Here is a 21303-nt window from a genome sequence, read left to right on the forward strand (position 1 = left end):
GTCGGGGAAGAACCATTTTGTGAAGTTCTACAAGTTTGATACCCTGGCCAAAGAGGATAGCCAGTTTGGGCAGGCGGTGCTGCAGCAGTCTCCGCATGTACCCGCCCATTCTGGAAGCTTTGGGACAATCCCCATCGTACTAGTTTCCCCTACTATCCCGTATGGATGCTAGAAAAAATAGGATTTTAATACCTACCGGTAAATCCTTTTCTCGTAGTCCATAAGGGACATTGGCGCCTGCCTCAATGCATTGACTTTTCTGCAGGTTCTTGTTCTATAGTTACCTGTTCAGCTGCTGCTGTTGTTGTTGCCAACTGTTGCTGGTTGTTATGTTTGTGGTGTTCTGATGTGTTAATCTCACCACCTTTTGTTATCGTATTCCTTCTCTCTTATATGCCCTTTCTCGTTCGGGCACGGTTTTACCTATAACTGCCTGTGGGAGGGAACATAGAGGGGAGGAGTCAGCACACCCAGTTGAAGAAATGTAAAGTGCACTGGCTCCTTTGGACCCCGTCTATACCCCATCGTACTAGTTTTCCCCAATATGGACTACGAGAAAAGGATTTACCGGTAGGTATTAAAATCCTATTTTTCTGACAGTAATACCCTATACTACAGAATGCATAAAGTCAAATGATGTGATTCCGATCTTCCCCATACTGCCATCAATAAGCAGAGGCACCCTCATGTGTTGTCTAGTTTTTAAAATGTCATGCCTTGTTTGGCTATCCTATTATTCCTAAACGTGTAATAGGTTTAATTCAAACGAGAATTCGTAATCTTTTTCAAGTGCATATTCTATGAAAACCAACCTGTATATATAATATAGATATTTGCTATTTTGGAAAGTTGGATTAATGCCAAAGTATTTTTTTGGGGTTGCAAGAAAAAAAATCACACTATTTTTTATTTTTTTTACTTTTATTTCACATCCTTTCTATTTCCAAAGAAAACAAAATCACTTTTTTGAGCCAATTTGGGTAGATTGCTTCTGTCTCCTGGAACGCAAACACAAATCTAATGGTATTTTCTGAAATTCTACAGGTGGGTAAACACTAAAAATCATTCACTTTCCATTCTAAAGGAGTTTTATTTATACTCCACCTCCAGATTGGTCCCTGAGGACTAGAGGTTTAATAAAAGACATTTGCACTAAGTGGTTTACTATGTTATTTTTATTCAAAGTTTACAATGTATTTACAGGATCATGTATTTCTGTGTGCTTTTTTTTTTCTCCCTCATCTAAAATGGGCTGTAAGACAAAAACCCAGTTCTACCATCTTGATACTTGGAAAATGTAGTTTCCTATAAAGTACTGTCTTAAATTGTTGCATTAATTGGTGTTAATTTGTAATATAGATGGTGACAACCCAGTATGTTGCTTATTAGTTTATTTCTCTAAACGTGATATTGTACATGTACTTTTTTTTTAAAAATGGTTGTAATATTGTTTTAATTGACACTCTTTCTGTAACTACAGTTATTCTATCTAGTGATGAAGAAGAGAATGCTAGCACTGGAAATACAAGCAGACTAGAGAGCATCTCTCCACGACCTGCAGATTCAGCTTGTTCCTCCCCTGTTCCATCATCAGGAAAAGTAGAAGCTGCTCTAAGAGAAAACAGCTTAGTTGGCAACAAATGCAGTAGTCTACCTGAAGCTGATCCCATCACCCCAATCCCTAGGAAAGCTAGAATGAAAGATGAGGTAATATTTTAATTTATAATTTTTATTTTTTTATTTTTTTTGTAACCAGCACTAACCTGTCAGCTGATATTATTGTTTAAAATGGGTTTTATTTTTTTGTATTTATGTATTTATTGTTAATTAAAAAAATAATGGTGAAGAGTTTTTTATTTTTACTACGAGAACCACATAAAGTGTGACCATAACATCCAATTGGATGTTGCTTTCATTTTCTAAAGAAGAAAGTGATAACCTGTGCACAGATTTGCATTAATGTCTCCCCAGGGATTTCTGTGAGTTTACGTGCTGGTAAGTAGGCACCACCTTTTTGTGGTGACCGTTTGCTTGACAAGGTTTCACAATGGTGAAAAAATAGCAATCTATTTTAAGCTAGGCTATGACTTAACTCACAAAAATGGTTGGCTGTAAAAGATGAGATTTTGAATATACGTGGGGTGTGCAATAAATTTCTGGTTGTGCTTTGTGTGTAGATTGAGGAGACTCAATCTGACTGTCTGGTTGTGAACTGTAATCTCTGACTAAAGTTTTTGTGAATTGTCAAGGAACAGAACCTTCTATAAGCAGCACTGCACACCGAAGAAATCAACACTTCCTTCACAAACTCATTATGAAGCTCAACAGAGGCCACTGGAGAACCATGATCTTCTGTGACTACAAGAGTTGTATACGACAGCTGTAGAGTATTGACAGATAGCTAGCTTCTTTTAGGGAGGAAGCATCATCCCAAATTATTGTGTTGGAGTCGTTTGCAGAATTTTGGAGCTGGAAACTGTCCCTGGAAGACTAGGAGCGCTGCGGTTGACCTTTGTCTGCCATCACCGAGGACAACGTTGCTGCCGCTGAGGCCATAGTTTAGGTGGATGCCAGGGTGATCATGGCCCTATTAGAGGAGGAGATGGGCATCTCATCGAGAACCATCTGCAGGATACCCCACGAAAAGCTTGGCCTGAGCAAGGTTTCTGCCCGCTGAGTGGCCCATCAGCTGACTTGAGAGCGGAAGGCGGCTAGGGTGACTTGGTGCTGCAACATGCTGGGCAGGTTAGATGCCATTCACCCAAACTCTTGTCTGGGAGGTCATCAGTAGCAATGATTTGTGGATCCTGATACCAAACAGTCAGTCCAGTGGACCCCAGTTGGAGGTGCACCGCCACACAAGTCAGTGCAGCATGGCCAAGCAGAAGGGGTCTGTTTTTGTGGCCAAGACTGGATATGTAAGTACTATACCAGCAGCTCACAGTCCCTGGGGACTGGTGTGCCAACCAATGCCTACCTCAAGTGCAGGAAGCCAATTCCAGGCACTGACCAAGAACTTACCCTCGTGGTGCCCTTCTCAATCACAACAATGCATCTGCCCACAAGTCCAGGAAAGTGGTGGGTTTTCTGGATTATGAACGCATCCAGGGCATTGCTCATCTGCATACATTTCAGACTTGGCTACTTTGTGTTCCCATGAATCAAGCACAAGACGCATGGTATTCATTTTGATTCTCCAGAAGCTGCTGTGGCAACCTTCAGCATGTGGAAGACATACCTGCTTCGGACTGGTCCAGCTGCTTCAACATATGGTTTGATTGCATGCAACTTTGCACAGACTCCTCTGGCGAATACTTTGGAAAAAATGAAATATTCACTTTGTTTGTAAATATAATACTTTGTGTGCATTCATAAACTTATTGAATACCCCTCGTAGTAGAGTTTTCCAATAATGTTTTTTTCATGTTTGTAAAGGTTTGCTTAATTTATGTATGCCATATCATACCAGTTTTATGCATCATACTAATTCTACAAGTTTGAATTACAGTTTGGCAATTCAGTCACGATTACACCTGTCAAACGGCGTAAAGTTGTCCAGGTAGATGTTCCAAGTGACAGCATGACATGTGAAAGTATCATACTGCCTTGTCGGAATGTACGAATAGGAACCATGTACAGAATGATAGTAGATGCTGTTGTGGTGAGTACAATTAGACTTTATGGGAAATCTATCTTACAGTCTTTTATGTGCAATATAGTGCATTTATACCCCCAGCTCTTTGTTTTTATCATTGTTCAGCTCTAAAAACTCTGGTACAGCTTTTATAATGGTGTAATATTTGGGAGTGATAATGTCTAATTTTGCTGTCATTTTTTTTTTTTTTTTTTTTAAGCTAGCATAATTCTTTGCTGTAGTCCAGTCTGTATAAGAAGTAATATATATGTTCCATTTGTTAACTCAAACTAGCTTAATGTTCTGTTGAGAGAATTACTTAGGCAAATGGACTGTCGGCAAGAATGATTTCTTGAAATTAGATTGTATACAAAAAGCAGTGTGGTATGTTCAAGTGAACTGAATTTTTCAATGCTTGTCGGCAGTTATACAGTAGGCACAATACAAATGTGTCTGGATCATATGCATAATTGGGCAGTCTGTCTGGAAGATGGTCGCATATTTAGAAATTAAAGAAAAATATTCACAGGGTTTTTCTGTATTTAAAATTTGATTTTAAAATCCTGGATACCATAGGGTTAGCTAAGCAAGCAGCACTGGTAATGAAAACACCAAAAATAGAGTAACCAGTGCTTACCTATTTTTAAAATGAATAAAGGAAAATGGCAACTTTTATGTAAACATGTTAACAATCACAGAAGTAAAGCAATGCTCCTAAATATTGCATCAGAAGGAGAATGGAGAGTGTGCCTTTATTTTAAGTCTTAAAATATCTAGTTTACCCAGATTTCAACAGTCTCCAGCAGTAGAGGTGGAATTGTACTTCCGAAAATGGATGATGGAGAAATTAATGTTCAGTCCTGAAATACGTATAAAAAGTCATGTGAAAGGGCAATCAGGATTATAAAATAGATCCTTTTGAGCTAGAAAATAAAAGTACCAGATGTGGAATCAGTGGCATTTAGTGTACATACAAAAAATAAGGGACCAAATGGGATTCCACCATACTTGACTGCAACAGTATAATGCCACCAAAGAGTCTGTCAAAGATGTACGATTAAACTCCCTAGTCTAAGTCAAATCGCAAAATCCAAATTTTGGAAGTGAGGACTTAAGAAGATTAAACTATAAAAGTGCTTAAGTAGCTGCTGCAGAAATAGTTACAAAATAATATACGAATGTAGCCATGCTCATACAGCCTGCAGCTTGCCGTGTTCACATCAAGCCAGGCTCAGCAAGCGTGCCTGCGACTAGGACACTCGTGTTCTTTTAAGTAAGCGCCCATAGGAGTGCAGGGGTTCTGTACTAAGGTGCACACCCACTTAGGCATGGTGTGTTTTCCTGCGCGGCAATGCCGCAGGCTGGATGAGCATGGCTGCATCTCTATTTGTGTTTTTAAACACCCAATCCGTACTGTGGGTCCTTATCATTCATTCTTAGAATAATTGACAGAGTTTCTTGAAAAATAAATCATTTCATAATGCTACTGTTTATAGATTGATATGCTTAAAATGAAAGAGTAATGGGGCCCATACATCAAGCCTGTATCGGGGCTATTTCCCATTCTGCCAATGCCGGGGTCGGGGCATCGGAGAAATCAAACATGTTGGAAATCCTTGATTCGCCGATTCGGCCCAAAAAATTATCAGCTATTAGTGGATTTTTAGTATAGGGTTTTTTGCCGATTCCCTTGATGCATCATTGGTGTTTGTCAATAATCGTATCACAGATAAAAAGTTGCTGCATTTTATACACAAAATTGTATTATGTATAAAGTTAATATTAAAATAAAGATGCAATTGTGCATTATTATGCAATTTTTCACTTTGAAGAGGAAACAAAACGGCAAGATTTCCAGTGTGTGAGATTTAAAATTTTGAAGCGAGTCAATGATTTCTGTGGGTCAACTTGGCTAGCCCATGTGGGAATTAGGATGATAAACCATTTTTTTCCCCCACCTCATTGTAAAAATAGAAGCTCAAGAAACAGCGCCAAATTAATGTATCGTGTTTTATAACTCTTTGGCTCACAACTTTTGCGAAAAACCTTTAGTTTTGGGTTCACATATTGAACGTTTACTCACTTATGTTTTTCATCGCTTTTCATAGGTGCCTTGTGAATGTCTGTCAGATTTGCAACATATGGGGAATGCATTGTTTTATCACCAACATTAATTCTATTTCAAAAAAGGTGTACTGTATTCACAAGTCACTGCTTTTGACAATCACTTGTGTGTAGGGTAGCAATATTAATAACATTTCTATTTTTTTTTGTAAGGAATGCTTTTGGGCAAAGACACCAAACTGTCCAATAACAATACACTAATTTATTTTATCTAGTGTCCATAGATTGTAAGCTTGCGAGCGGGGCCCTCCTACCTCTGACGGTTTGTTTTTGCCCAGCTTTGTCTTCTGATTGTGTCCAGTTGTAAAGCGCAATGGAATTTGCTCCGCTATATAAGAAACTGTTAATAAATAAATAATAACTAGTGTTATCTAGTGTAGTGTTTTTCTGATGTAACACTGGGAGATATGATGCGTTTTGGTTGGCAGTTATTGTAGATATTTAATTGAAAATAGCAACATCAATGCAGCAAATATTTTATAATTGTATTAATGGATTTTGTTTGCTTGTGAATGTCAATTTCCTTTTGAGATACTGTTGGTTTAAACAAAATGAAGATGCAGTAATTTTATACTGTATATTCAAAATTAATGTGTGCTTTCTTTTCTTTGTACAGTTTTGTGTAGACTTCATAAAGATGCGAGTGAAAGGTAAACTGTTTTTTGAACATTAAGTTGATGTGTGTGTGTATATGTATATGTATATATATATATATATATGATGAAATGGTAGAAGTATGGCGCCACAGGTATATGTGAGCAGGCCGTGTGCAGGGTTTAAAAACAACCAGAGGTGTAGACACTCCTTTAGGGGTAAAAGGCGTCAGCTGACCCCAGAGAAAGTGGTAGGGATAAGCTGCCTATTAATTAAAAATGTAAAAAAGTGGTAGGGGTACTAGCGACTAACAATGTCTACACATAAAGAATATAAATATGAAGAATGATAGGATACGTATTTATATAAAAGGGTAAGATGTTTATTAAAAAACAGTTATATAAAAAATTCTTAAATATGAATAAAGGGGGGGGGGTATATAAAAGAATGGGCTTAATCAATTAGGACATGTAGAATGGCTGACTAGCATATAAAATCACAGCTGAAAACATAAAAACATAAAAGTACTTGAGGTACATCCAACGCGTTTCGTCCATCTGACTTCAAGTCAGATGGACGAAACGCGTTGGTTGTACCTCAAGTGACTTTCTATTTTAAGATAAGCATTTTTCTCTTATCTTTATGTTTTTATGTTTCCAGTTGTGATTTTATATGCTAGTCAGCCATACTACATGTCCTAATTGATTAAGTCCATTCTTTTATATACCTCCCCCCCTTTATTCATATTTAAGAATTTTTTATATAATTATCTGTTTTTTTATAAATATCTTACCCTTTTATATAAATACTTATCCTATCATTCTTCATATTTATATCCTTCATGTGCAGACATTGCTAGTCGCTAGTACCCCTACCCCTATATATATATATATATATATATATACATACACACAGAGACACACACACACACACACACACACACACACACACACACACACACACACACACACACAGTGGGGGGGTTTTGTTGTTTTTTGGGGGGGGGTATTTTTTAGTCTTTTGATGTTCCAATTCATTATGAACTCATTCTAAAAATTGTATTTATGTACTTTAAGGTCTTTTTTTTTTTCAGTGTCTGTTGGGGACACTGTAGTTAGTACATTGAGCAATAGAAGTGGGAACAGGAAACTAGGTTCTTACCCCTCTATACTTCATTGTATTCCTGGGATACACCTTTTTGCTTAACAATACTGTAACATACAAACTAAGACTATAGAACAAGATAGAGAGTAGAAAATAATCTACTAGAACATTCCAAACAAGGACAAATACCATAAAGGGATGATTCTTTGTGTCCCCTGTCAGACTATGAGAAAAGTACAAAATACAACTCTCCAGGCATGCATCAATGGATAATTAAGTCAGCACATTCAGTAGATTCCAAAGCTAGTGATAAAACAATATATGGCCTGAATTCACAGTGCATAGCATATGACAAGCAAAGCTGGTAACCTTGTATTCATGAAGATGCTTCACCAGATGCAGCAAATCTGGTCTATCTAGGCATGGGCCCTCAGCCAGCTGTTCCTACCACTGATCTATAGGCTTGTTGATGCAAGGCTAAACTGGGTCAAAGAAGCCCCTCTCTTGGTATAAACTGTTTTAGAGCATATTCTGCTACATTATGAGATGGCACACACAGGAAGTATGAGTTTGGCATCTTAATTGTAGTCTTGCAGAGACATGCTATGAGAGGATCTATATTAGATGTGGATTTCCATTTTTCAGTATATTTGCTAGGAGGTGATTCTCTGTATGACGCACTGGACATTTACATACATACACACTCAGAGTCCCACGCGTGATGCAGAGTTTTTATTAATTCCAGGAGGAGCGTTTACTGAAGTAATTTTTTTTTTTTACTTGGTATATATTCTACCAACTATGTATTTAAGACTTGGACACCAGAAACGAAAAAATATTTGTGGTATAGAAACAGTTCATGTATTTAAATAACCTGTGTGTAACGCAGAGAATCATCCAAGGGACTACAGTCTGTGGGAAATTTCTTATCAGGTTTGGCCCACACCTCAGCCAACAAGTCCTTCAAGTAATCGAAAGTCTGAACAGTCTAGAGTCTTTGGGAGGAATTCAGTTGGGTGTCTGTTTTTTCCTATTAGTAAAAAAAAACCAGACACCCGACTGACCTTTCAAACAATTGAATGTCCCCCTTTGAGTCCTCACTGTCCCTGATATCCAATGTGTGCCGTACAACGCACGCCAGATTCTCCATTCCAGATTCCCCGAAGGATCATTGCCATGATATAAGGATAAGTCTATATTGGTTACCCGCCAGCTCGCCCTGCCCCTTGTGAGATAAATCAGAATTTGACTGCGGCTGGTGAGAAGCAGGACGCTGGTGGCAGCGTGCATCACCCCATCTAGTAAGAGGACAGTGGAGACCCAGAAGTGGTGTTAGGTGCCAACGAAGAGAAAGTCAATCCACACCTGGTACCCCATTGGTGATCTGTGCTACTTCTGTAATAGTCTTGATTGAAGTAATGGCACAAGAATGCTATGCCATATCAGATTCCTCTATTTTACCATTTGGCATCTATACAGATGCATACCAACTTTTAGCTTTTGTACGTACCCCCTTTGCTCTGTGTGACTATCTACAGATTTACAAGCAGATATAGGAATTCCCTTATTGGCTAAAGTAAAAATGTCCCAGCTACTACTCTTCTTGGTCCATCCCATAGTTTCTGCATTTTTGTACTAAAAATGTGCATTTTTGCTTACAATCTGCTGTCATCGCCAGCATTCCCACAACATACCAACAGCATTTTGTGGCTGTAGCATGTATTTCTCTAACGTCCTAAGTGGATGCTGGGGACTCCGTCAGGACCATGGGGTTTAGCGGCTCCGCAGGAGACAGGGCACAATAATAAAAGCTTTAGGATCAGGTGGTGTGCACTGGCTCCTCCCCCTATGACCCTCCTCCAAGCCTCAGTTAGATTTTTGTGCCCGGCCGAGAAGGGTGCAATCTAGGTGGCTCTCCTGAGCTGCTTAGAATAAAAGTTTAAGTTAGGTTTTTTTCTTTCAGTGAGACCTGCTGGCAACAGGCTCACTGCTACGAGGGACTTAGGGGAGAGAAGTAAACTCACCTGCGTGCAGGATGGATTTGCTTCTTAGGCTACTGGACACCATTAGCTCCAGAGGGAGTCGGAACACAGGTCTCACCCTGGGGTTCGTCCCGGAGCCGTGCCGCCGACCCCCCTTGCAGATGCCGAAGTTGAAGAGGTCCAGAAACAGGCGGCAGAAGACTTTCAGTCTTCATAAGGTAGCGCACAGCACTGCAGCTGTGCGCCATTGTTGTCAGCACACTTCACCAACAGTCACCAACTGTCACTGAGGGTGCAGGGCGCTGGGGGGGGCGCCCTGGGCAGCAATGTATAATACCTTTTTATGGCTAAAATACATCACATAGCCCTTGAGGCTATATGGATGTATTTAACCCCTGCCAGATCTCACAAACTCCGGGAGAAGAGCCCGCCGAAAAGGGGGCGGGGCCTATTCTCCTCAGCACACGGCACCATTTTCCTGCTCAGCTCTGCTGTGAGGAAGGCTCCCAGGCTCTCCCCTGCACTGCACTACAGAAACAGGGTTAAAACAGAGAGGGGGGGCACTTATTTGGCGATATGATTACATATATAAAAATGCTATAAGGGAAAACACTTGTATAAGGGGTTGTCCCTGTATAATTATAGCGTTTTTGGTGTGTGCTGGCAAACTCTCCCTCTGTCTCCCCAAAGGGCTAGTGGGGTCCTGTCCTCTATCAGAGCATTCCCTGTGTGTGTGCTGTGTGTCGGTACGTGTGTGTCGACATGTAGGAGGACGATGTTGGTGAGGAGGCGGAGCAAATTGCCTGTATTGGTGATGTCACTCTCTAGGGAGTCGACACCGGAATGGATGGCTTATTTAGGAATTACGTGATAATGTCAACACGATGCAAGGTCGGTTGACGACATGAGACGACCGGCAAACAAATTAGTACCTGTCCAGGCGTCTCAGACACCGTCAGGGGCTTGTAAAAACGCCCATTTACCTCAGTTGGTCGACACAGACACAGACACGGACACTGACTTCAGTGTCGACGGTGAAGAAACAAACGTATTTTCCTTTAGGGCCACACGTTACATGTTAAGGGCAATGAAGGAGGTGTTATATATTTCTGATACTACAAGTACCACAAATAAGGGTATTATGTAGGGTGGGAATAATCTACTTGTAGTTTTTTCCTGAATCAGATAAATTAAAGTGTGTGATGATACGTGGGTTTCCTCCGATAGAAAATTATTGGAGGTATACCCTTTCCCGCCAGAAGTGAGGGCGAGTTGGGAAACACACCTTAGGGTGGATAAGGCGCTCACACGCTTATAAAAACAAGTGGCGTTACCGTCTCCAGATACGGCCGCCCTCAAGGAGCCAGCTGATAGGAAGCTGAAAAATATCCTAAAAAGTATATACACACATACTGGTGTTATACTACGACCAGCAATCGCCTCAGCCTGGATGTGCAGCGCTGGGGGGGCTTGGTCGGATTTCCTGACTGAAAATATTGATACCCTTGACAGGAACAATATTTTATTGACTATAGAGCATTTTAAGGATGCATTTCTATATATGCGAGATGCGCAGAGGGATATTTGCATTCTGGCATCAAGAGTAGATGTGATGTCCATATCTGCCAGACGATGTTTATAGACACGACAGTGGTCAGGTGATGCAGATTCCAGACGGCACATGGAAGTATTGCCGTATAAAGGGGCGGTCCATCGGACCTGGTGGCCATGGCAACAGCTGGAAAATCCACTTTTGTTACCCCAAGTCACATCTCAGCAGAAAAGGACACAGTCTTTTCAGTCTCAGTCCTTTCGTACCCATAAAGGCAGGCGGGCAAAAGGCCAGTCATATCTGCCCAGGGTTAGAGGAAAGGGAAGAAGACTGCAGCAGGCAGCCCATTCCCAGGAACAGAAGTCCTCCACAGCTTCTGCCAAGTCCGCAGCATGACGCTGGGGCCATACAAGCGGACTCAGGTGCGGTGGGGGGTCATCTCAAGAGTTTCAGCACGCAGTGGGCTCACTCGCAAGTGGACTCCTGGATCCTACACGTAGTATCCCAGGTGTACATTGGAAATTCGAGACGTCTTCCCCTCACAAGTTCCTGAAGTCTGCTTTACCAACGTCTCCCTCCGACAGGGAGGCAGTATTGGGAAAAAATTCACAGGCTGGATTCCCAGCAGGTGATAATCAAAGTACCCCTCCTACAACAAGGGAAGGGGTATTATTCCACACTATATTGTGGTACTGAAGCCAAACGGCTCGGTGAGATCTAAAAGATTTGAACAATTACATACAAGGGTTCAAATCAAGATGGAGTCACTCAGAGCAGTGATGGCGAACCAGGACGATATGGTGTCACTGGATATCAGGGACGCTTACCTACATGTCCAAATTTTGCCCTTCTCACCAAGGGTATCTCAGGTTCGTGGTACAGAACTGTCACTATCAGTTCAGACGCTGCCGTTTGGATTGTCCACGGCACCCCGGGTCTTTACCATGGTAATGGCCGAAATGATGATTCTTCCTAAAAGAAATATGGACGCTTTCCTGATAAGGGCAAGGTCCAGAGAACAGTTGGCGGTCGGAGTAGCACTATCTCAAGTAGTTCTACGACAGCACGAGTGGATTCTAAATATTCCAAAATCGCAGCTTTTTCCGACGACACGTCTAATGTTCCTAGGAATGATTCTGGACACAGTCCAGAAAAGGATGTTTTCTCCCGGAGAAGAAGGCCAGGGAGTTATCCGAGCTAGTCAGGAACCTCCTAAAACCAGGAAAAGTATCAGTGCATCATTGCACAAGGGTCCTGTGAAAAATGGTGGTTTCTTACAAAGCGATCCCATTCGGTAGATTTCACGCAAGAACCTTTCAGTGGAATCTGCTGGGAAAATGGTCCGGATCGCATCTTCAGATGCATCAGCGGATAACCCTGTCTCCAAGGACAAGGGTGTTTTCTTCTGCGGTGGCTGCAGAGTGCTCATCTATGAAAGGGCCGCAGATTCGACATTCAGGACTGGGTCCTGGTGACCACGGATGCCAGCCTGAGTGGCTGGGGAGCAGTCACACAAGGAAAAAAAAAAAAAAAAATTTCCAGGGAGTGTGATCAAGTCTGGAGACTTCTCTCCACATAAATATACTGGAGCTAAGGGCAATTTACAAGGCTCTAAGCTTAGCAAGACCTCTGCTTCAAGGTCAGCCGGTATTGATCCAGTGGGACAACATCACGGCAGTCGCCCACGTAAACAGACAGGGCGGCACATGAAGCAGGAGGGAAATGGCAGAAACTGCAAGGATTCTTCGCTGGGCGAAAAATCATGTGATAACACTCTCAGCAGTGTTAATTCCGGGAGTGGAAAACTGGGAAGCAGACTTCCTCAGCAGGCATAACCTCCACCCGGGAGAGTGGGGACTTCAGCGGGAAGTCTTCCACATGATTGTAAACCGTTGGGAAAAACCAAAGGTGGACATGATGGCGTCCCGCCTGAACAAAAAACTAGACAGATATTGCGCCAGGTCAAGGGACCTTCAGGCAATAGCGGTGGACGCTCTGGTAACACTGTGGGTGTACCAGTCAGGGTATGTGTTCCCTCCTATGCATCTCATACCAAAAGTACTGAGAATCATAAGAAGGAGATGAGTAAGAACGATACTCGTGATTCCGGATGGGTCAAGAAGGACTTGGTACCCGGAACTTCAAGAGATGCTCACGGAAGAACCGTGGCCTCTACCTTTAAGAGAGGACCTGCTCCAGCAGGGGCCTTGTCTGTTCCAAGACTTACCGCGGCTGCGTTTGACGGCATGGCAGTTGAACGCCGGATCCTGAAAGGGCATTCCAGATGAAGTCATCCCTACCCTGGTCGAAGCCAGGAAGGATGTAACCGCAAAACATTTTCACCGCATTTGGCGAAAATATGTTGCGTGGTGTGAGGCCAAGAAGGTCCCTACAGAGGAATTCCAACTGGGTCGTTTCCTACATTTCCTGAAAACAGGACTGTCTATGGGCCTAAAATTAGGGTCCATTAAGGTTCAAATTTCGACCCTGTCGAATTTCTTCCAGAAAGAACTGGCTTCAGTGCCTGAAGTTCAGACGTTTGTAAAAGGGGTACTGCATATACAGCCTCCTTTTGTGCCCCCAGTGGCACCTTGGGATCTCAATGTTGTTTTGAGTTTCCTAAAGTCACATTGGTTTGATCCACTCACCACTGTGGAATTAAAATATTTCACATGGAAGGTGAAGATTCTATTAGCCCTGGCTTCAGCCAGGCGTGTGTCAGAATGGGCGGCTTTATCATATAAAAGCCCTTACTTAATTTTTCATTCTGACAGGGCAGAATTGAGGACTCGTCCTCAATTTCTCCTTAAGGTGTTTTCTGTTTTTCACATGAACCAACCTATTGTGGTACCTGCGGCTACTAGGGACTTGGAGGACTCCAAGTTACTTGACGTTGTCAGGGCCCTGAAAATATATGTTTCCAGGACGACTGGAGTCAGAAAATCTGACTCGCTGTTTAGCCTGTATGCACCCAACAAGATGGGTGTTCCTGCTTCTAAGCAGACGATTGCTCGCTGGATTTGTAGTACAATTCAGCTTGCACATTCTGTGGCAGGCTTGCCACAGCCAAAATCAGTAAAAGCCCATTCCACAAGGAAGTGGGCTCATCTTGGGCGGCTGCCCGAGGGGTCTCGGCTTTACAACTTTGCCGAGCTGCTACTTGGTCAGGGGCACACCCTGACTGAGGAGGACCTGGAGTTCTCTCATTCGGTGCTGCAGAGTCATCCGCACTCTCCCGCCCGTTTGGGAGCTTTGGTATAATCCCCATGGTCCTGACGGAGTCCCCAGCATCCACTTAGGACGTTAGAGAAAATAAGAATGTACTTACCGATAATTCTATTTCTCGTAGTCCGTAGTGGATGCTGGGCGCCCATCCCAAGTGCGGATTGTCTGCAATACTTGTACATAGTTATTGTTACAAAAATCGGGTTATTCTTGTTGTGAGCCATCTTTTCAGAGGCTCCTTCGTTGTTATCATACTGTTAACTGGGTTCAGATCACAGGTTGTACGGTGTGATTGGTGTGGCTGGTATGAGTCTTACCCGGGATTCAATATCCTTCCTTATTATGCACGCTCGTCCGGGCACAGTATCCTAACTGAGGCTTGGAGGAGGGTCATAGGGGGAGGAGCCAGTGCACACCACCTGATCCTAAAGCTTTTATTATTGTGCCCTGTCTCCTGCGGAGCCGCTAAACCCCATGGTCCTGACGGAGTCCCCAGCATCCACTACGGACTACGAGAAATAGAATTATCGGTAAGTAAATTCTTATTTATAATTGCCCATTAATGTCTGAATTCATTATCAGTTGAGAATCATCTGCCAGTTATGGTTTCTCTTGGGAGTACAAGCATTGCATTTTGTAAAAATGGGTACTATGGACAGAGCATGTGGTTTTTTTTTTTTTTAATAAGCGTGTCTGAATTCTTAATCCCTGTTCTGATTGCTCTCTAAAGTGCTACTAAATGATATTTATATATCAATAAGTACAGCTTTCTAATAATCCATTTTACTTGCTCACAGCCCTTCCTGATGATAAAGAAGACTCTTACCAAGAAGTAATATTGAAAATGTCAGAGCTTACAAGGTGTGAGTGGTGCTGCGCAAGGAAACTTACAGTGGCATTTTTCCAAAGTATTCCTTCTCTGTGTCAGAAGCTGCGCACTCAATTTAAAATGAGCAGGCAAAATGGCATTGGATGGTATGACTGCAGTGCTACAAGTAAGTGTGAAACTTGCTCTTGGTATTCAGAAATACTTTTAAGTTCAGCAGTGCTAAGATATTTGTATACATGCACTTTTATATTATATGACCACTACGTTGTTTATATGTACTTTCTTCACAACAAGTACACAAGAGCAAGTGCATTCACCATGCAGCAGTTATTGCTCATTGAATTGCTAGTTAAGTGTGGAAAAGTGTGTGTGAAAATCATTAGAATTACATGTTTCCTAACCACTTAGTTCAGTATCATGATTTATTAGAGTTAATGGCTATTAGAGAGGTTATGGCTCACATAAGAGGCTTTTTAGTGCAAATAGTGATTATGGAGCTTCCTCTTGATGAATACTGGTAGCTGTAGTAAGTATTTCTCCGGCTGGGTCCACAGGTTATCCACAGGATAACAATGGGATATGATGGAGCGATAGCGGATGGGCACCAAACGATCACACGCTTTCAGTCCTCCCAGGATGCAACGGACCCATCCATATATCCCCGCCCACTGGCTCAGCAAATCAGTTTTTAGTTTGGTGCGGCAGGAGCCGGACCATGGTCAGAGGTCTGCTATTTCTTGGCAGCCCTAAGCTTTCTTATTTTATTTTTATAGTCTTACTATGGTTTTGATTGATCTTTCCTAACAGTGTTTTATACGCATATTGGAAAGAGTCGCTCCAACAACTCTCCGCCGGGTCGCAACAACGCTTACCCACGGTACAGTGCTGTCTCGGCGGGCGTCTGTGTCGGATATACTAGCAGGTCCAGCAGACGTTACCAGGCTGTGACTGGAGCACGGGGAGAAGGTAAGGCATCATTTCCACTTAGAAGAGGAATACGGACACAGCCGCACTGTATTGGGAGGAGACTACCAAACAGTAACTGGCGCGCCGCCACCACGGGTGCTCCAGCGCAAGACCTTAGGGATCATAAGGCACCAGGAATAGCATGAGGCCGCGATCCCTTGTTTTGATATAAGCGGTGGGGAGTCGGACGCTCTCCCGGTCGCCCCTCCCCCCAGTTCATGACCAGTTTCCGTCGGTCTCCCGCCATGAACTGTTGCCTCACTTCCATCTCAGACGCTACCATGAGGGTCTCGGTCGCAGCATAGGCCGCTGCGTCTGTGTTTACTAAACGCTACCACGAGGAGACCCGATCGCAGTACAGGCGTCTGTATGACCGGTGCGTCTGTATGCACAGTGCGTCTGTGTTCACTTAAAGTTCCGGGAGAGGCAGTGTACACTAGTAGCGTCTGGATCCACTCAGCGTTCGCTAACGTATTGCTCAATCTTGGAAGTGAGGTGAGTCTCCCTGTATCCCACTCTACTGAGTACGGGTTATGCAGCACTAAATTTCTATCTACTTTTGTTAGTATGAATAGTTACGTTTAGTGCCTATTGCATATGAGTCTGTGTACATTACTGTGGTTTTCTTTGCATTGCGTCTGAATACGTTAAGATCTGTATAGAACAGAATTCAGTAATATATACTCCTACATACTTTAAAATGTGTTTGTAGTTGATATTATGCTCATATGACTAATTTATAACATGTGACTGACTGCTAGTGTGATTGCTGACTTTATATGTTTGTCAGTTGATCTTCTGATCCTCATTGCGAGTGCATGGGTAGGGTCAGATTGATATCACTTTAGAAAGATAAAGTGGTTGCAGTCACAAATTGTGTAGTACACTGTGAAAGTGCTGATTATTTATCATGTCGAAGAGCGGCAAAAGTGATGAGGGTACACTTACAGTAACACCAACACTCATATCATGTTGTTTTGTAAAAACTGTATTATCCTCTGTGATCTGGTACAGGATGGTTTAGGTGTAAAATGGTTTGCTGTTCAGCATAACACATCCCTGTTCTACATCAGGTATGGATAGATAGATCCATTGGGGCGATGTTTGCACAGACCTTGTCCAGTTTAGCTGAAAAGTTAATTCTTACAGCTTCAATACCAGGAATAGGGTTCAATATTAACCCATATATGCAGCTCCCTACCTACGGTATATCCCCAACAACTTCTCCAATAAGACAAGCTGATGAACCGAATGTAAATAAATCATCGACTTCACAGGCTACACATGATGATCATCAGACGATGAAAGCACTATATACTCTACTTCAGCATACGAAGAACAGGTAAAAAGGTATCAGCTTAATGAATAAGCTGAATTAATGAGAGCAGAAAAGGCTAGTCTGTCATTAGAGGCAGCAGAGTCTGGGTTAGAAATAAGGTACCTGTGTTTAAACGTCCCAAAACAATAATTGGCCCTACTCACGAGGGCAGAATGCATGGAAAAGGTTTGGGCTACACCCAATAAAATAGAATTCCCGGTAAATGGGATTCCAATATCCTTTTCCAGCTGCGTACTGTTTAAAATAGGGAAGTGCCTCCCAAAATAGATACACATGTCATTTGATAGTGCAAAAATCTATATGGCCTCTGCCGTCAACGTCAAAAGAGGAATGGTTTTCAAAAAAACCATAATTTCTCTGTCTGAGTCTGTCATAAGTCCAGCCATGACTTCAACTTGCATGGAAAGAAGCAAGATATCTGCCTGGGCTTATAACAGGCAGAAATAGATATGGGTAATGCTGCATTGAGGCGTCACCCTTACCAATAGCTGTTCGCAGAGCAGTTTGCTTACATACATGGAAAGCTGATTCAGAATCAAAGAAGGTTCTGGGAACTTAACTTTGGCTGGAACTCTCTGTTGAGTAAAGAATTAACAGATATTCGGGAGTCAGAAGCAGACTCCAAGAAGGTCACGTTTCCTTCCACATATAGCCCCTGGTTAGGGGTCTGATTTTCGGCCCTATCGGTCGTAAAGGAAAAGCAAAAGGATTGTAACAGCGACCAGAGGGTCGGCTTCTAAACAAGAGGATAAGCCATCAGCATGATGGTACAGGTCTCCTTCTGGGGGATCCCAGGTAGCGGGCCGACTTCTTCAGTTTGCACAGATGGGTGCAAGATGCGGTATCTCTAGTTTATGCTTTCCTTTCAGGGAGCATCCTCCTAGAAGGTTCTTCTGTTCCAGCCCGTCTCGGGTAGAGGCGAACGCAAGGGATTTGCATGAAGCAGTTCAGAAATTGCTTTTGTCAGGAATAGTAATTCCGGTAACCCATGCACAATGAGGGGTTTCTACTCCAACCTGGGTTTGAGTCAGAAGGATCCTTCGCTTCATTCTCAATCTCAAAAAGTCTAAACTGATAAGTTTGGGTACCACGGTTCACATGGATACATTGCGCTCTATAGTTTTGGTGGTGAGCCAGTAGATTACATGGTATTCCTGGATAAGTCATGATGCTTACCTACAGGCTCCTATAGCACTGTCCGTCAGTGTTACCTCAAGGTTACCAACCTTCAGCAACATTTCAGTTCTAGGGTTAGCCACAGCCCCAGAATATTTACCAAAATGATTATGGCAGTTTATCTCCGCTAGCAGGGGATAAGAAAATTGCCATACCTTAACCACCTTTTTTATCCTGGCACAATGACAGGAATGGTTTCTGTGCCATCTCCAACACACAATAACTTGTCTGCAGAGGCACGGGTGGTTCATAAATTGGCAAAGTCATCTCTGGTTCCGTCACAACGGATGACTCACGGTAGGGCTGTACTGAATTTAAGTCTGCATAAATTATTACCTCTGAACAGGATATCCAAGGTACAGTCAGGGGAGTTGTTACACAGTCAAACAATATCAGTTCACGCAGCAATGCGAATGATGGGTTTGATGGTGTCAACAATAGACATGGTGGAGTGTGCACAATTCCACTCAAGACCTATGCAGCATCTGTTTCTATCTACAGCCGCATCACACTGGATATGTTCAAACTCAACTGATGTTGGAAGTTAAGCAGTGTTGTGCCTGGTTAAGTTCTCTTATAGGAGACCACCTGTGAATACCAGGTGGTGTTGGTGGGCCAGATGGACGATAAACAAGTACGTGGTACTGTCAGAAAAGGTAAGAAAGTCCGTAGCCTGGTGGCTACAGACTTTCCATCTAGACCAGGGGACACCCTTTTGGATATCAGGTTGGGAGATCCTGATAACAAATGCCAGTCTTTGGGGCTGGGGGGGCCATTGTCCGGAAGATTATGATTCTTGGGACTATGGACCACAGAAGAAAGTTGCCTGCTAATAAACCTGTTAGCATTTCGGGGCATATACATGGTCCTGATTCAGGCACGGGACACTCCTACAGGAAAAACCAGTCCAGATCCGCAGGGACAAGGCAACGGCAGTAGTGTACCTCAACCTTCAGAGATGAACACGCAGCTAAACAGCAAGGAAGGAGGTAAGTCACATACTAAAGTGTGCAGAACTCCATCTTCCAGCATTGTCCGCAGTGTTCATTCCGGGAGTCCTAAACTGGGTAACAGACTTTTTCAGTCGACACGCCATTCAGGTAGGCGAATGGGCTTTGCACCCAAGAGTCATTTCAGACTCGGGTAGACAAGTGGGGTTGGCCAGAGATAGATCTCATGGAGTCCCATCTGAACAACAAAGAGCCCATAATCTGGTAAGGAACAAAGGATCAGGGAGTGATCTTTGTGAACGTCTCTTCAATGGGAATTTCTTTTCACTTATGTGTTTTCTCAAATCATCCTTCTACCCAGGATATTGAGGAAGAGACACCAAAAGATCCGGGATTCTAATAGCTCCAGCTTGGCCCAGAAGGCGTTGGTACAAAGATTTGCAGAAAATGTTGAATGCCATTTCTGCTTCCTCTACGCCCAGATCTACTAATGCAGGGTCCTTGTTATCACAGATATCTGGATCGACTGTCTTGATGGCGTGGCTCTTAAAATCTATATCCTGAAGTCAAGCGGATTCTCACAGGTAAATAAAACAATGCTCAGAGCAAGGAAAACTTCCTTGGCTCGTATTTATCACCAAATATAGCAAGCCTATATTCATTGGTGCAATGGAAGAGGTATGGACCCGAAATCTTTCAGCGTTTCCAGGGTTCTAGCATTCCTTCAGGCAGGAATGGATAAAGGTTCAAGGATGGCTTCCTTGAGAATGCAAGGGTCAGCATTGGCTGTATGGTTCCGAAAGAAAATTGCCAAATTGCAGGATGTACGCACTTTTTCCAGGGACTGTTGCGCATTTAACCTCCTTTTGTTCCTCCTACAGTGCCTTGGGACTTAAGTCTGGTCCTCAGAGCCCTTCAAGTTGCTCCGTTTGAACCACTAAATAAAGTGTATCTTAGATGGTTGACAGCTAAAGTTATCTTTCTACTGACTATGGCATCAGCTTTAGGAGCACTGTCATTTAATCTCCTTATCTGATGTTTTATCCAGATAACGTAGTTCTCAGAACTAGGTCTGGTTAACTTCCTAAGGTGGGGTCTAGATTCCACCTTAGTGAAGAAATTGTAGTCCCGGTTTTTCAGGTGTCGGGACTTTCTGCGGGAGATGCGTCACTGGACGTAGTCCGGGCATTAAGGCTCTATGTGGATCGTACCAGTGCCATCAGAAAAACAGATTCTCTCTGCATTCTCTACGGATTTCACAAGAGAGGATGGCCTGCTACTAAACAGACGCTGGAAAGATGGCTTTGAATGACTGTTTCAGAAGAATATTCTCGAGCTGATCTCCCTGTTCACTCTACTCGTTAGGTAGGTCCTTCATGGGCAGCACAGCATGGTGCTTCAGCAGAACAGACAGGTAAGGCAGCCACATGGTCTTCCATTAACACACTTATTAGGCCTTGGATACTATTGCCTCTCGTGACGCTGAATTCGGGCGAAGGGTTCTCCTGTCCAATCAGAAGCATCCCCACCACTAAAAAATAGCTTTGGGAAATCCCATTGTTATCCTGTGGATAACCTGTGGACCCAGCCAGAGAAATATACGTTTATGGTAAGAACATACCATTGATAACGGTATTTCTCCTATGACCACAGGTTCCACAGGGATCCCACCATGACGTACCTGATTTGAGGATCTTCTACTCACTAACCTCTTCCTTCTTGTACGGAAGGGTGTGCATGTGTGTTCTTCTCGCCTGATTAGGGCTCTGTATAATGCTCCTGCCTAAATGCTTTGGAATCCAACTGATTTGCCTGAGCCAGTGGGTGG

At 42.9% G+C, this 21303-nt stretch overlaps 1 protein-coding gene across 3 annotated transcripts in view; it reads left to right on the forward strand.

The window, feature by feature from the left end:
• Window positions 1-21303, forward strand: part of SENP6 (SUMO specific peptidase 6) — a 343996-nt gene that overhangs the window by 205008 nt on the left and 117685 nt on the right. For all 3 annotated transcript variants that reach the window (XM_063916838.1, XM_063916835.1, XM_063916837.1), the window contains 4 exons: window positions 1481-1707; window positions 3509-3661; window positions 6375-6408; window positions 15013-15210. In XM_063916838.1, the coding sequence (XP_063772908.1) occupies window positions 1481-1707; window positions 3509-3661; window positions 6375-6408; window positions 15013-15210 (612 nt within the window). The remainder of the gene's footprint in view (window positions 1-1480; window positions 1708-3508; window positions 3662-6374; window positions 6409-15012; window positions 15211-21303) is intronic.

Source organism: Pseudophryne corroboree, chromosome 4 (assembly GCF_028390025.1).
Source record: "Pseudophryne corroboree isolate aPseCor3 chromosome 4, aPseCor3.hap2, whole genome shotgun sequence".
NCBI classification, from domain to species: domain Eukaryota; kingdom Metazoa; phylum Chordata; class Amphibia; order Anura; family Myobatrachidae; genus Pseudophryne; species Pseudophryne corroboree.